Source organism: Solanum pennellii, chromosome 3, assembly GCF_001406875.1.
Source record: "Solanum pennellii chromosome 3, SPENNV200".
Lineage (NCBI taxonomy): Eukaryota > Viridiplantae > Streptophyta > Magnoliopsida > Solanales > Solanaceae > Solanum > Solanum pennellii.
Window position 1 is genome coordinate 67935312 of NC_028639.1, and position 17355 is coordinate 67952666.

Sequence of the window (17355 nt, forward strand, 5' to 3'; positions counted from 1 at the left end):
CGAGATTGGCAAAGAGAGGAGGGAGGTGAGAGAGATTGGGAGAGGGATGAAAGAGACGAGCTAGAGAGGGCAGAATGGGATAGAGGTAAATTGCATATGTATATCGATAAGATTATTGTAATATATATATATATATATATATATATATAGCAAGCGAGATTGGCAGAGAGAGGAGGGAGGGGAGCGATTGGAAGAGGGAGGTGAGAGACGAGCGAGAGAGGGCAAAGAGTGGGAGAGAGGTGAATTGTATATGTATATCGGTTATATAATTATATATTATGCATATGTATTTATATATTCTGACGAATTATACATATACGAACGTAACTAATTATATAAACTCGAAGTTAACCCACGTAATTAATGTATAATGTTAGAGGTAATTATAGAAAACTATAGCTATGATGAATAATTAAGTAATATAAATTTGTTTAATCGCATAATTTTTTCAAATAAAATTATTAATTAATAATTTAAACATTAAATATAAAACATCGCATGATGCACGTCATTTGAAACTGAATTTTGTAATGCGGACGAATTTATGATATCAAATATTTTTCAAAGTCTATATATATATATATATATATATATAGGCTCTGTACGTATTCTGGTAAAATGTCTCTATTTATAAAAACAACTCTTCATATCCTGCGGTGTTTATTATTGATTATTCTTCAACCATCAACGCCATGAAATAAAATAATAGAAGTAGCTATGGGTGTGGTATTTCAAATTTCTCAGTTTTACATGGTCAGGTATTTTAAAAAATATTTTTTTAAGAAAATAAATTTTGAAAAATTAAATAAAATAAGCTTTCTAATAAAAATAGCGAAAATAATTTCTATGAGTGACATTTTACGTTGAATGTATCTTTCCACCGCTCTAGGCTCTAAGATACTTAGCTTCATCTTCACCCTCATCTCGTGATCCCCACCAGGGGTGTGGGCAGCATATACTTAAGGGTTTATCTGAATCTTCTTTGATGAAAAATATTATTATTTATATATGGTTAGAATTATTTTTTAGATATGTATAATAGATGTCGAACCCCCTTTCACTAGTTCGTGTGTTTACTTTTCAAATTTTAAATCCCTTATTAAAAATCTTAGTTCCGCCACTAATTCCCACCATCCAACACCCTTACCTCCCCAACCCATCTCCATATTATTTATCTAAATTATATTGAGTACTTGATATAACCGAACACACCCTATAAGTTTCTAGTTTCAAGTTGTTCTATTATTTCTTGGCGTTTTTCTCTTAAAAATCATACCTCGTTTAAAGTGACAACACTACGTTGAGTTCCAATACCCGTTGTGGATAAGGTTTTGGTCTTGGAAAATCATTAATTTATAAGTTAACTTTTGAAATTAAGTTCACATTATAAAGAAATTACACTACTCGAGTACTCTACAATCTAAATTATCTATTTTTTTTTATTTTTCAAGAGTTAAATACAGTGATATTTCACTAATTTTAAATTTTATTATGCGTCAACTACAACTAAGAAAGACAAGCAATTAGGTATTTCTGCACGGTTTCAAAGTAAAAAAAGAATTTTATATTTAACAGTTGACATATGTTGATTTAGTCCAGATGAAATTAGTTTGACCTTTAATTTTGACGTGAAACTAGGATATTATACAAATATATCATTTAATTATATTTATATTGAGTGTATTGCACTCATATTTCCTAGACTGAGTACAATTTTACTCTCTTTTTTTTTATTTTATTGCCATGTTTGAAAAACAAAATAGCAGGAATATCTTTGTGCTTCTTTTCCAGTTTCAGTTCTCACCACTTGCAGAACTTTGTAGTCAAAAGTAGACATTTGGACAAATTATTTTTTTAGCAAAAAACTTCATTTTCAGAGTTGGCGAGCGGCTATTCATATTCATGACTTAAGATCGATCTTTCAATGTCTTCTGAATTGAATATATGGGAGGTTTATCCGTACGTATAAAGTGTTTACTTAAAGGGCATAGACAGTAAATAAAGGTTATAGCCACAACGAATTATGCTGGGTTAAAAAAAATGAGCTTATACTATGTCAATATACTTATCTAATGCCTTTATCTAGAAGTACAACACTGTACGTTTCTTTTTCACTCTATTTCTTTATTTAGTATTTTATTTTTAATAAATAAATCACCCATCTTTGCTGGTGTCTTTTATGGGGTTTCCTATAATATATTTCCCAAATGGACATACGACCGTTGTTTTAGGGATCTGTATTTTTGGTTACAAGATTTGATCATATTCCGTGAAAAATATTTACCTGATGTTTAAACTTAATCTAGGTGATTCAAATATAAAGTAAAAAGTCAGAATATATATTACTTACTCATGATTAAGCGATAACTTTGCACATGGAAAAGTGATAATTCATTCATTGATTTGATACAAATATCGATGTGGTTATTTTGAGCTTATGGACCAGTCATTAATTGCAAGGTTTGCCTTTATCTTTATTTATCTCTAGTTTTAGTATAATGATAAGAAGATATTTAGAAATCGAAGTCATGTCTAAATATAACTTGTGAAATATTATGATACGAAAATATAAACATAGAGACGCTAAGACGAAAGTGCAAATGGCCCCATTCAATGTGAGCACAGAAGACATGAAGCCAAACCAACCAAGATCCATCCAGCCTGTTTTTTTCCAATTAAAGGTGCTTCTTTTTTTTTCTGCTCAACCACCCATTATGATCTACTTCTATATGTATTTATGTCGAGACTTCACCATCTTAAAAAGTCAACTGTTTAGACAGATCAGTTGGGGCCTTAATTCTCAATAGAAAAAAGAAGATGTCAAAATCCCCTTGCAAAAGAGAAAAAGACAGACTCAAACAAAATTGAGAGAAAATATGGTTGTAGAGATGTTTTTAATTTAGAAGGTTTGACTAATAATTGAGGGAGCTGGCAGCAGGAACCATGTCTTTGAAATTTAAAGCAAGAAAAAGAATATAGTCTATTAGATAATAGTATTATATCTAATATTTGTCTCTATTTAATCAATCTGGTTCATGTTGAGAAATCTTGAAAAGAACCTGATATGTAGCAAAAAGCTCCCTTTTTTTTGTGCTGTAGACTTTGTTTTCTTAGTTTGTAGTCATGGGAAGCAGTCATTTCTTGATCATCTTTCTGTTCAACTTTCTGTTGATTCTTTGTCCTTCTGTTTCACTTCCTTTGTGTACTGATTCAAGTAAGTTTTTTTAGTGTTGTTCAAGATTTTCCATTTTGTAGTTATATGTTCTTGTTCTAATTTAAGTTTTCTTGATGCTTTACAGGGGCTCCTCTGCCTCAAAAGACTCCACTTACATTCTGTCCTTACAATGGAACATCATGTTGTAACTCTGGTGATGATAAGCAGTTGAAGAACCAATATGATGCTATGAACATTTCTGATTCTGGTTGTGCTTCTCTTGTAAAGTCTATCCTTTGCGCGGTAAGACAATCCTTGATCTGTTTAAATTTATATTTTCTTGCTTAATGTAACCACTTGTTTTTTAGTAATCATCAACACATTGTTAGTCTTCAGTCGATTAAATCCCTTCATAAGTGTGGAACAATGTATTTTGTAGTCTGTAGATACAGCAAAATTTGATAAACTGGAATTGAATTAATACAGATATTAGACTCATGCTGTTTTACAAGCTTCTAATGGCCTAATAACTAATACCTTAGTCGCAATATATAGTAAGGAACATATTCATGTCCTATTTTCATAGTCTTGCAGCATGAATATATGTGTTTTAAGATAGCCACTTAGTATTAAGGATCTATTCATTATCTTATCAGTTAGACTGCTAAATTTTTTTATTGCCTGTTTTGTATAAACCAGAAATTCATCCTACTTAAAAATCATGGTTTTGTGTGGTCAACAGACAATTTCTCCATAATATATCTGTATCAACATGACTCTCTGACATACTTTGTACTGATTTATTTGGAAGCTGTGAACTATTACTGGGATTCACTGTCCAAATTTATCAGTTTGCAAATGTGCATCTATCTTCTCTATTGGATCTTGATGCATGGATTTCTTTGTTTTGACCTTCTGCAGAAATGTGATCAGTTTTCAGCAGAACTCTTTAGTACTAATTCTGCTCCTAGACAGCTTCCTATACTGTGCAACTCCACAACTTCAGCAAATTTTACGCAATCTAGCCAAGCTACGAATAACTTTTGCTCTAAAGTTTGGACTACATGTCAAAATGTGTCAATTGTGAATTCTCCCTTTGCTGCTTCCTTGAAAGGTCGAGCTCCAACACCCGTAAAGTCCAATTCTACCAAGTTGACGGATCTCTGGCAATCACAAGACGATTTCTGTAATGCATTTGGAGGAGCTTCTGGTGATGAATCAGTATGCTTTGCTGGAGAACCTGTTACCTTAAATACCACTGAACCTTTAAGTCCTCCAGGCGGTTTGTGCCTTGAGAAGATAGGAAATGGTAGTTATCTCAATATGGCTGCTCATCCTGATGGTTCTAATCGTGCCTTTTTCTCGAGTCAGCAAGGAAAAATATGGTTGGCTACCATTCCAGAAGTTGACTCTGGAAAGGTGTTAGAGCTTGATGAGTCCAATCCTTTTTTGGATTTAACTGATGAAGTTCATTTTGACACTCAATTTGGTATGATGGGGATTGCATTCCATCCAAAGTTCTCACAAAATGGTCGTTTATTTGCTTCATTCAATTGCGATAAACAATCATGGGCTGGATGCGCAGGAAGATGTTCTTGTAACTCGGATGTGGATTGTGATCCATCAAAGCTTCCTAGCGATAGTGGTTCCCGACCATGCCAATATCAAGCAGTCATAGCAGAATTTACTGTCAATGGGACAGCAAACCAACCATCAGAGGTAATTTTTCAGTCTAAAAGGACTAATCTTTCCCGTTATATTTGACTCTGAATAATACTGATTTATTTGATCATTTCCAGGCAAAATCTGCTAGCCCCGACGAAGTCAGAAGAATATTCACCATGGGCCTTCCTTTTACTTCTCATCATGGAGGCCAGATTCTTTTTGGACCTAGCGATGGATATTTGTATTTCATGATGGGAGATGGTGGGGGCATTGGAGATCCTTACAATTTTTCCCAAAACAAGAAGTCGTTGCTTGGAAAGATTATGAGACTTGATGTCGATAGCACACCGAGTAAGTTGTCTTCAAGTTTCTTGAAAAAGTACCCTTATATCAATCTACAGTATTTCTTATATCCATTTGTCTATGCTAACTTTGATGGTCTTGCCACTACTCTAAACTACCATAATGAGTGTTGTAAAAGGTTTTCTTCTTGTTCCGTGTCTGTCAGGCTTTTTGTTCTTCCTCTTTTTGCGGCTACCATCCATTCATTTCTTGCCAAAACCTTCATCTGTTGATCCCCATGTAGTGTCAAATTGTTTGAGACTTACGAGTTCTAGGATGGAAATGAAGCATTTTTTATTCATTTAAGTTGCCCCTTATTTTATGTTTGTTTCTCTTAGGTGCTGAAGAGATTACCAAGCTTGCTTTATGGGGAAACTACACCATTCCAAAGGATAATCCTTATATTGAAGATAAAGACTTGCAGCCAGAAATATGGGCACTAGGAATGCGAAATCCTTGGCGCTGTAGCTTCGATTCTGCAAGGCCATCTTACTTCATGTGTGCAGATGTAGGCCAGGTAATGTTCAAGAATTTCACTCTCCAACTAGTTCTCATAAGACATTTTTGTTTAACAGGTAACAAATATGCTCCTGGAATCTTATCTGTCCACTTTCAAGCTCCATACAAAATCTATACCAATAGTCCATACATTTCATCACTCCATAAGTTCATTTAAATGTTCTGGCTTTGACACATTGCATTTTTTTTTTATCCCATAGGATCATTATGAAGAGGTGGATTTAATCACCAAGGGAGGAAACTACGGTTGGCGTATCTATGAGGGTGACAGACTATACTCTCCTTCAAAAAATACATCCATAAACCCAATTTTCCCAGTCATGGGTTATAATCACTCTGATATAAATAAGGATGAAGGTTCAGCCTCAATCACTGGTGGATACTTCTATAGGTCCACGACCGATCCTTGCATGTCCGGAAAGTATGTCTACTAATTCAATTCTTCTCGAAGTGTTGGATTATAGAACTTTATGGTAACTAACATAGAACTATTGCAGGTATCTGTATGCAGATTTATATGCAGGTGCTATGTGGGCAGGCACTGAAACCCCTGAGGACAGTGGAACATTTAACACGACCGAAATTCCATTTACTTGTGCTGGAAATTCCCCTATTAACTGTGCATTAGTTCCAGGAAGCACAGTTCCAGCTTTGGGCTACATTTTCTCATATGGTGAGGATAATAATAAGGATGTATATCTCCTAGCAAGCAGTGGCGTATACAGGGTTGTTCGTCCAAGTCGATGCAGATACACTTGTTCTAAGGAAAATGCTACTGATATTGTTACTCCAGCTCCTGTTAATTCCCCTCCTTCAGCAGCAGTCATGTTTACAGGTTCATACAAGAATTTAGTACTACTACTATTGTCCTTTTGGTTGATATAATGGATGCTGCTTAAGCTGTTTTATGTGTATAGAGGAACACAAAATAGGCTGCTTAATTAGTTTTAAGTATTATATACAATTGCTCTTTTTGCTTTGTCTTGGTTCATTGCATGAGTATTGTTTCTGGATTTTTTTGGCAATTGGATGTAATATTATGCAAATGATAGTCAATAATTTGTGAGGATTGTCACTTAATTTATTACTACTGACAATAAAGTAAATCATATTTACTAGTACTAGCATTTTGGCTAGATTATAGGTCCAACTGTCCAAGGTGTTGATAAATTTAAAAATGGCATACCCATTTTAGGGACAAAATAAAAATAAGTGTTAGCACACATTGACCTATTTTGATGTGGTCTTTAATATTTATCTTTATTATTCATTTAATAATAATTTGTATGTCAGAATATCCTTATTGATGATCTAATTTCGCTTGACATAAATCAAGAGGAGTTTTGCTTGATTCAACATAGGTTGTGTAGTATTTAATTTGCTCGTTATAAGTTTAGAGAAACTTTATCTATATCTTACGGCATAGTCTTACTTTTTTTTCGATCAAGTTCTGATTTCCCTTTTTGCTTCTTCGGATCGTTGAGACTTTTGAGCTTGATTGGCCCAATTGAAAGATGGGCTGATTAATTATGTTTGGACCTTTCGAAATGATGCGTAGAAATTGGGCCCATGAAAGCTGAAGCCTAAAGTCATAATGGACCCACTGCCCAAATGGTTGAAAATGTTGAAAGATTTGATAAATTCAACATCTATCTACGGTATATATATCGAGAAAATTTAATCAAATAAGTTTGCCATATATGAAATTTTCCCAATTTTAAATATAGCAAAACACAACCGATATAATAAGGATTTATAGCTATAGTTCGATAATTATGTTACATATCTATAGTTTCGTTTTCTATAGAGACTGTAGTTTGTATATTTCTGTCGTTTATATATTTGTTGCGAATATACAAATAGAATAAGTATATACAAATTTTGTAACTATATATTTAGGAATTTTTCAAAACTCTATTTATATATTTCGCTTGTCAATATACAAACATGGTAATTTATTGTGATTTTTTTTATAAACCGTATACGAATGGCTGGAGTAAACATATACAAAATTCTGGATTTATACAATAAAAAACCGAATTATACAAATTCTAAATTTATACAAATCAGACGAATAGAAAAAATTGAAAAAAAAATTAGCTACAAATTATAATTTTCTTAAATTGTAGCTATATTACCTAATATGTTAAGTGTTTGTTATTCTACATAATTTACGCTATATCTAATATCATAGTAAGTACCTCAAATATTTCAAAATTCTTGTCAATGAATTTCAATAACCATGGTTAAAATTATGAGTATATCTACTCGATTATTTACAAAACAAACTATATACTAAAATTATGAGATTATTAATTATTTGAACATATTTATTTTTGTTCAATGCTCTTATTATGGAATCCTTGTTCTACTATGTTGCAACTTGCAAGCATATAAATAACTTCTCCTTAAAGATCATCAAATGTACAAGCAATATAGTCAAATGTACAAGCAATATAGTGCATTATTTCTTTTAAGGTTTTATTTTTCTTTTGTTTATTCCATCAGCTTTATACGAGGAACGAGGAATAACTTCATTAATAATTATTGGTTTCAATTTTTTTTCACAACTTAAAATGTATTTATAATATTACCATTAAACATATTTTATCCTACATAGATGACTCCCTTGGAATTTAACAAATTTTTCGATATAAATTAGAAGCAGAATTAAATAAAGATTTCTCATAGCAAAAAATAGAACTCTTATCAAATAGTTCTTTTTTTATAAAAAAAAAAAATCTTAGTTGGTTCATTTTCTCACAAAGAAAGAATAGAGATAAATAGAAAAAATTCTGACCATTATAGAAAAAACAAATAATTGTTCACTACTCATAAGGAGACATTGATTATGATTTTTGAAATAATGACTCACTTAATTTTAGAGAATGAATCAGGGTATATTTTGGATAATGAAAATGAATTTAATTAGATAATGTATTTTAGATTCAAAATATAGAAATTGTTTTTGTTATATATAATTTGAATTAAGTTTCACGTATATTTCACGTGTAATGAACTGACAAATCCATTAATTTACTTTCAAGACAAAATATCACGTGTTTAAGTCCGTGATGAAAGCTCCTCATAATTCATGCACTATGACAAATAATTTTTTTTGCTACAATAATACAATTTTCGTTATATTGTATTAGTTATAATAATAAATATGAATATTTATAATCAATACTTAAAGATAAAATATCACTAACGACTTTGACAATTTTAAATTCAAAAACATAAATTGAATTATTATTAAATATTTTTCAACAATAAATATTAATATTAAAAAAATATTTATTACTACTAAAAATAACTTTTAACGGAACTTTCTTTTTGAGATACTCTTTGTATTTTCTTACACAAGCTAATTAATAGAGTTATAACTGATCCAAGCACTCAACACATGTGATACTCAGCTTGTCTATTGTTCTTTACTACATATATGATGAGGTGCAACAAGTTTTGTGCTTTTAAATACTAATTTCAAGTCACATATTTATTCACTTTTTTTGTAAATTTTATTTTTAAAATTTTAAATATACATATTATCATCACAATATATCTATCTTCTTAATTTACGTTTAACATTAGTTATAATAAATATTTAAAAAATCATTATACAATTCGTCTTAAATATCAATAATCATTTTTTATAATAATATTTCACCGTAATTACCACCTAATCTTCTTCCAAATCAACTTTTACATTATATAAAATATTCAAACAAATAACATTGTTATAATTTTTTTTTTTAACTGTCTTTCCCTAGTAATGTAATGTTGTATCTTGGCATGGCTAACAGGTACTATATGTTCTACAATAATCTTCATGTGGTCAAGAATTTTTATAACCCCCCACCCCCACAGAGAGAGAGAGAGAAAAAAATTAAAAAAAAATAAATCCCACCTCTTTTTAACATTATAGGGGAAACAATCCTACTTTCTTTTGCCATTCTTCACTAGTTGACCTGAGCACCTGGCACATTTTTTCTGTCAAAAAAATAAATACTACACCAACAACACCTATACGGCGTCGTTTATGTTTTTTTTTTTTGAAAACCCTTGCCCTTAACCAAAGTTGTCTCTGTGCAGAATTCATAGTTTTTTCATTCACAAATCACAATATATATTAAATTCCAAAAGTTGTCATATTTACCAATTCTAGTCCTAATTTAACCTAAATTTACCATTGGAGTCACCAATCTCTCATCACACTTTCCCTTTTACCCCCTAAAATAGTTTTCTCAGATATCCCTAAATTCTCTTCTCCCTTCTCCGTCTTCCCTAAATTTCTCTTTCGAAAACCAACACGAAACACAACAAAAAGCTCGAATCTTTTTTTTTTTTTGCTTATTATCACCTTAATTATTGCAAGATTATTACCCATGTTCCATTTTTTTGGATGATGTTTTCTTTTTACAGTTGCAGTGGCAGGAACTTTGCAGTTCTTGATAATATTTCAAACCAAAAACCCCAGCTTTCTTCTTCAAACTTGTTCTGTATAGGCTTCTTTTTCTTCAATGCAACCCCACGATCTCTACCTCTAAACCCTTCATAGACAATCCATTCTCCGATCCCCTCATTATCATGTCCGACCCACAACCTTCTTCTTCTTCTTCTCCGATCCAACACGAAACCAACCACACCCACAACGAAAACTCGCAAAACAAACCTTCCCATTCACCGGAGAAGAAAAGTTCACAGAATAACTTTAACAGTAATAGTAATGCTAATAATAGTAGTAGTAATATAGTTAGGAGAGAGAGGCCCGCGAGGGAGTGTACCAAAAGGGCTGCGGCGAGGTTACAGGCTGCAGCAGCAGCAGAGGCGGAGGCTGCTACTAAGGTCAGGAAGAAAAAGACTGCAGGTAGGAAAGAAAGGCTAGCGGCTAGGTTGTTGAGGGAGGAGGAGGATGAAGAGAAGTCCCAAGAAGGTGATGACAAGGAGGAGGTTGAGGAAGGTGAAAATGGGTCGCCTTCTTCGCGGCAACAATGCGGAAAGATTGTCACACAGCTTGTGGGAGAGCCTGAACCATCACAGTTGCCTCGGTGGAATATACGTTCCATGTGGCAGTTAGCTTCCATATTGAATTTCTTGAATGTATGTTTGAAGCTGAGAAAGTTTGGAACTTTATGTTACATGTGCAGTTTTTGGGGATAAGTGCTTACTTTTTTTGTTGTTTTGGGGTTGTAGGTTTTTAGGCCTTTGTTGAATATCAGAGTGGAGTTTTCAGCTGAGGAATTTGAAACAGCATTGATTACTCCGAATGATACACTTGGTCATATACATATGCCATTGCTAAAGGTTGGTGAATTTGTCTAACTTCAATTGCTTTTGGTGCAAGTTGAGCTTTTCTGTACTCAGTTGGGTGTCAGTACCTTAATACTCGACTGTAGTTCTTCTTAGTGCTGTGGTGATTCTTTCACGGAACTGCAACTATTTTGGTATTTATGAACCTATAGCATTATCTACTGCTTGAAATCAGTGAAAAGTTTATGCCCATCCTTAAAACTAGCCTTCTCTGTTATCGTGTGTCTTTTTCTTCATTGGGTGTGTGTGTCTTTTTCTTCATTGGGTGTGAGGATGCATGCCAAGTTTGCACCTTTTTAACCTTTGGTGCGGTTAAAAGGGCCATGGAACTACTTGGAGTCTAGGACAATTTGAGTAGAGAAATACTGATATCAATTATGTTTTATGCCAAGTCCTCGAATCTGTTCTATGAAACATGTAGAATTAACTTTTGCATGCATAACAATGCATCTATACCCTGAAAAGTATGCAGTTTGGTCTGAATTTAGTTCAGTCGCTAGCATCAGGTAGAGAAACATCATTTTCAATATCTTGCTGGTGAAGGAGTTGTGTCTTTGTGGAGCTAATCCTTAGATATATGTTTTTGCTCCAACAAACATGCAAATATTCGGGAGGGGGTCGAAATAAGTAGTATTTCTCATGACATGTTGCTGACATTGACCATAAGTATTGTTTATTGGAATTCCGTAGTTTTGAGCAGATTAAATTAGTGTTGTTTATTGGAATTCTGTAGTTTTGAGCAGATTAAATATTAACCTTATATGATAAACTTTTGTATTTATTTAAAGTTAGTGGAAGAAGTGCGACAGGTATGAAATGTTTACCGTGAAGAGATATCTCTTTCACCAAATATCAGCCTATAATGGTCAAAGATGTCGCAAATGCGGTTGAGAAGATAAATGGAGAAAGTTAATATACTTTTCAACTTTCATGATAGGGATGGGACTTGGTGCCTAAATGGCATTAAAAAAAGTTCGAGGGGAGCATGTGGGTTACTTCATTAGACGTTATATCTTAAGTAAAGGTAGACAATGATGACCTGTAATCAATACTATGGTTTGTTTGAGCATTAGTGCCATCCAGTTTGATCAGTGTGATTGTCCATACCGGGTTACTAGTGTTTAATGTTCTATTCAGTTAAACACTGAATAGAAGCAGTATTTTGCCATCCAGTTTGATCAGTGTGATTCGAACATATAATCAGTATTTTGCTCCTCTGGATCTCTTCCTTCTTAGTAGACTATGTTAGTCGTTAGTGGCCTTATGATTTGTAACCTTTGTATGATATAGCTGTCATAAACCAAATAGGGTGGCATTCTTTGAGATGGGCATACATCCTGCTGATTTTGACATTACCAAAGAGGAAGAGTCATGTTTGGTGCAACTAGCAATGGAGAAATTTTTCTTGTGTGCATATAGTTGGTAATTGCCCTTATTCCATGTTATGTCAGGTTAAACTTAACTCTTTTGAGGAAGGTGTAGTGTTTCAGGGGTATGGTGTGGATTTCATGTGTGACAGAGGAAGTGTTTGAAGGAGGTATTCCTAATTTTATATGATACTCATTGGAGGAACAAACCAAAAGAAAGACTGCTTGCATTTGGGGTGAACATGCTCGACAGATCAGAAAAATCATCCCATGCTTGACAGATTAGAGAAGTTTTCATTCAAAGTTAACTGCAAATTCATCCCATGCGTAACAGATAAGAGAACTCTGAATGCTAATCTGCCATTTGTACTAGGCACTCAATCTTTGCCTCCATTATTTGTCCCCATTCTCGTTGTCCTTGAGCCTCACCTTAAGACTGTTTTTACTGGTTAAGAGGACTGTTTTCTTGGCCAGTCCTTTAGCTAAATTTTATGTTCTATGGGAGGCTACTCAGGGACATAATTTGTTTCTCCTTGAGCTTTATATTTGAAGTTGTGCTTCCAATATTTCAGTGAAAAAAACTCAATAAAAGGAAAGATGTTTCAATGATTTGAACCACCAAATATACAACATACCTGTATATTTACAATTTCATTCCTATTGTTTCTTCTAACATTGTCTTAACTTTTTGCTGGAAATACGCTTACATTGAATTTTACCTTTGTAAGTATTTTTTGTTTTCTTATTTCTGTTTTTCCCTATCTCTGCAGGCAATCCCACCGGTTACTCGAATGGCACTTGGACACAATACATGGATTACTGTTTTGTGCAGGAAATTAAGAGATTGGTGGCATTGGGTAACTTACCATTTAATCAAACTGAGTGAGCTTTTATTGTGCATATGCTTAAATAGCTAACTGATAACTTGCTGCAGGTTGCAGAGGGGGAACTACCTATAGTTGCAGCACAAGGGTGAGTAACATAGATTTTTTTTCTTGAAGTGCTTTTAGTTTACATATCTACTAATCGAAAAAAAAAAGTTTGTGTATGTTAACAAAGTACCTTCGAATTTACAGGGCTGAAATTGAAGCATATAGTGCACTAGATCCTGCAGTCCGTGTGGTGATATTGAAAGCATTGTGTGATATTCGTGTCGAGGTATTTCAAATCTTTTTCTTTTTTACCATTATTCCTGTCATTGTTTTGTATTTACGTTAGTTCCTAGGTCACTTGGGTTATCAAGATTCTTGAAGGCTAATGATTTCTTAAACCATCTTTGTCACATTCTCATTGGTTCAGTTTGACTTGGTTAGAGTTGAGGTAGTCAAAAGTATTATACTCAGAAAAGATGCTAGAGTTATACTAGGGTTGCCCTTAGACTTAGTTCTCGAGGAACTTATCCTGAAAGGATATTTTAAAAAGGAAAATATCTATCTGAGTTATCAGATGTAAATCAGACTTAACTTCGTTAATTGATTCAGACACGTAGAACTAAATGAACGTGCAATCTTTCTCATTGCAATTTTCCAAAAAAATAAGTTCACTGTTCACCATAGGCAGAGATTAATTCTGTTTGGCTCTTGATAAGTGAAGTTGGACTGCCGTTGTTGATTGAGAACGTAGTTGTCACACATTTGGAACATCTCATAAAATGAAGTATATAGTAGTTTTGTTAATCATCATTAACCTGTTTCTTGTGGTGAAATTCTCCATTTACTAGATGTGTCTGAATTATGTTACGTCTGTTCTAGAATTGGGTTTAGTTCCACTATACGGGGCCTCATTTGCATCTCAACAAAAAGGATACATATAAAAGAGGGGGAAGAAACTTAACCGCAAACCACACTTTCCTGCGTCATAGTATCATACAGTTGTCAAAAGAGATACTGCGTGATTGTTACTATATATATTACCTATTTTTCATACTTTTGTCCAAGTACTCTTTTAAGAGTTTCAAATGTCTGGTTTTGATCTTCTAAATGCACCACATCATCGAACCTAAATTATAGAGATAGGTCTACCACATGTAATTTTCTTCCATCCATAAGGGTAAGAAGAGAAGTATAAAAATATTTTTTCTTAAAAATCAAGGATTTGATGGAATATTGTGAGATGGTTCTTTTTGATACATTATTATAAATAAAGATGTGATGGGGGCAGAGTAGTCCTTCAAACTTTTCTTGAGCGCCTAGTACTCTGATGATATACAAACACACATAGCCTACTCTTGATTTTATGTGGACTTGCTGAAACTTCTTAATTTTAGAATGTGTCATCTGAGGTCCCAATATGGTTGTTTATTGTGCAGCAAGAAGATATTCGTAACTACATTGACGAAAACTTGAAACAAGGTGTTCACCTATCACTATTCCGAAAAGAACGTATTGGTGGTGATTCTCATGGAATTTCTTACTGGTAAATGTAACTTCATTCCCAATAATTCCACTTCTCTTAGATATTGTGCATAATAGCGACAATGTTGTTGGTGCGCTCAAGCGCGGAAGCTCAGTGAAGCCCAGTTGTGCGCTTCACCTCCCTTAATTTGCACTTTAATGTAGGCATCAAGGTGCCAAGGCATGCACAGTTGCACACCTTCACCTACACCTTCACCTATGAGTTGTCATTAAATACTCTGTTTGGATCGTTGTTACCCATTATATTGTATTGTATCATTACTATGCCTACAATGTTGTTACTTAAAATATATTGTATTGTATTGTTAAATTTCATTGTACATAACAATGAAAATCCCTATGTTATAGAACAACCGATTTGGTGTGTTCCCATTGTTACTTTAGTTCTTTTTTCAATTATATCTTTACATAATATTTCAAAATACTATTTTATCCTTTACCTTATATTATTAAATTCTTGTCAAACCTTCTACCCTAGAATAAGTAAGGATATTTTAGTAAATTATAAATTGCAATACAATACTATACAATCAAACCAAACAATTAAAATGTTATTAAACAACAACAAACAATAAAGTCTAGACAAACATTCTATCTATCATACAATACAGTACAGTAGAGTACAATACAATATAATACATTATGGAACAATGGGTAACAATGATCGAAACAGAGTGTAAGGGCACATTGTCCTGTATAGCTAACTTTTAGTGTTTCCAGTCTTCTGTCCAAATAATACATTTTTGTGTTTATTTTTACATTTTCTTGCATAACAGTTCTTATCTTCTATTTTTTCTTGATTGGCACTTTTATTTGCTAGAGCCCACACTTCAATTTCAACGAGTGCTTTGTGATGGCTCTTTTCCTGCTTTTTAGTTTTGATTACTTTGAATAGCGATTTTACAAGTTCTCTCAGCACTTGATGGAAAGTAGTATTTTCTCACGGTCAACGTTCATTGCTAAAGTCCTGTTTGTTTTTTTACTTCATTTGCAGGTACGAGAATGATCCCATAATTGGGCATCGACTGTACAGGGAGATTAGAAAGATTGAAATCAAGAAAGGAAAGGGAAAGACTGTTCCACAAATACCTAGCTCATGTTATCAGTGGGAAACTGTTGCAACTAACTTGGACGAATTCCAGGATGTTTCTGTAAGTTCTTAATATGGTCATTGGTCAATCACTTGTATTCTATCCATTGTGTTTTAGTTGCAGAATGGAATTGTAGAAAGATCATCGGGAAGTCCTTGCATCATTAGTTATTGATTTTTCAATAATTTTACTGTATATAACTTCTAATTTCGTTTTTTCCTCTCTATTTGTTAAGGCTTGCCTTTTGCTTTGTGTATTGTCTGTAACCTTGATTTCCTGTCCACCACTAGATATTTTTTTCAAAAATAGAAGTCATAGGTGAAGTGCTGGTTAATAAGAAACAAGGATATCTATTCAGAAGATGAGAATGTAGGGCCGTTTGGTTGGAGGAATGAAGTGAGATTTCCTCGTACGAAATTTCGGATTAAATCAACCCTGTATTTGGTTGAGGGTATTAGGTAAAACCAGTGATATGATATCTATGCCATCTAGAGGATGAGATATATAATCTTGGTTATAATCCCAGGATAGCCTGGTTTCAAACCAAATGACCCCCGAGGATACAGTTGGAAAAGGGGAAAATTCAACCAATATGTAGATACTAGACACATCGAGGTATTAGTTAGGGGTGTGTATTCAGTTTCTGGTTTTGGTTTTAGAAAATAACATGATTTTTCAATTTTTGGTTTTGAGAAAGTGTAATCTTATCCAAACCCAACTAGTTTCAGTATGGCTGTTTTTTCTCCATTTAGTGTCTAGCGCAAAATGCATTTTAAAGAAAAAGCAGTCACGTCCATGGGAAGTCATCTTTGGTGGTCTCATAATCTACTCTAAGCAAGTATGTTTCTTTCCTATTTCTTGAAAAATATCTTTATATGGAAATGTGGATGGTTGGTTATTAACTTGTTTTCTTTTATTAACTGGGTTGATATCTCGTTTACTTAAATCTCGGTCAAAAGGCATTTCTTTTATGATAAAGCAGTCTGAATAATTAAGTGTCTAACTTCACATTGTGGGGCAGTTTTAGCTTTGCTAGGAAGGAAATGCTACTTGAGGCAGCAGGTAGAAATTTGTAAACTAGATGATACACAGGCTCTTGTTGATTTATCACTTGATTGTTTTTGAAGTAACTAATTGCCTGATTATGCTTGTGCTTGTTTAGACACAATCTAGTAGAACAATGAAAAACTCTAGCTTTTATTAATTTGCCAATTTTTTCGAGTATTTGTTGTGCTGTGCCGTCGCATGCATAGGACATAGAGGTTTCTGATGACAAAGAAGTCTGTCTGAAAAAAGTAACTTTTGAGTTTTAATCTTCAATCAAGTTCAGAAAGTTTTTATTTCCTTGTCTGTCCAGTAAGTGTGTTTTTGCCTGGAGAGCTGCATAACAGTGCATACCTATTGAACTTTCTCCAATTTTTTTTATTTCCTTGTCTGTCCACCTTTTGTCTTGGATGGACTTATTTCTCTGTGTGTTGGGGGGGGGGGGG

General features: G+C 33.5%; 2 protein-coding genes across 3 annotated transcripts in view; both read left to right on the plus strand.

Moving 5' to 3' along the window:
* The first annotated feature begins 3123 nt into the window (after window positions 1-3123).
* Window positions 3124-6801, plus strand: LOC107015200 (HIPL1 protein-like). Its single transcript, XM_015215397.2, has 7 exons — window positions 3124-3214; window positions 3300-3457; window positions 4076-4873; window positions 4954-5170; window positions 5500-5678; window positions 5881-6101; window positions 6178-6801. Exons 1-7 carry the CDS (start codon window positions 3124-3126, stop codon window positions 6563-6565), a joined length of 2052 nt encoding a protein of 683 aa, XP_015070883.1. The 3' UTR covers window positions 6566-6801.
* Window positions 6802-9809: 3008 nt separating this feature from the next.
* The window catches only part of LOC107014701 (DDT domain-containing protein DDR4), a 12028-nt gene continuing 4482 nt past the window's right edge, over window positions 9810-17355 (plus strand). Inside the window, exons 1-7 of one of the 2 annotated variants that reach the window (XM_015214737.2) lie at window positions 9810-10783; window positions 10877-10987; window positions 13131-13217; window positions 13295-13332; window positions 13437-13518; window positions 14669-14775; window positions 15769-15925. In XM_015214737.2, the coding sequence (XP_015070223.1) occupies window positions 10271-10783; window positions 10877-10987; window positions 13131-13217; window positions 13295-13332; window positions 13437-13518; window positions 14669-14775; window positions 15769-15925 (1095 nt within the window). In that variant the 5' untranslated portion in view covers window positions 9810-10270. The remainder of the gene's footprint in view (window positions 10784-10876; window positions 10988-13130; window positions 13218-13294; window positions 13333-13436; window positions 13519-14668; window positions 14776-15768; window positions 15926-17355) is intronic. The other variant, XM_015214736.2, reaches the window with a different exon arrangement.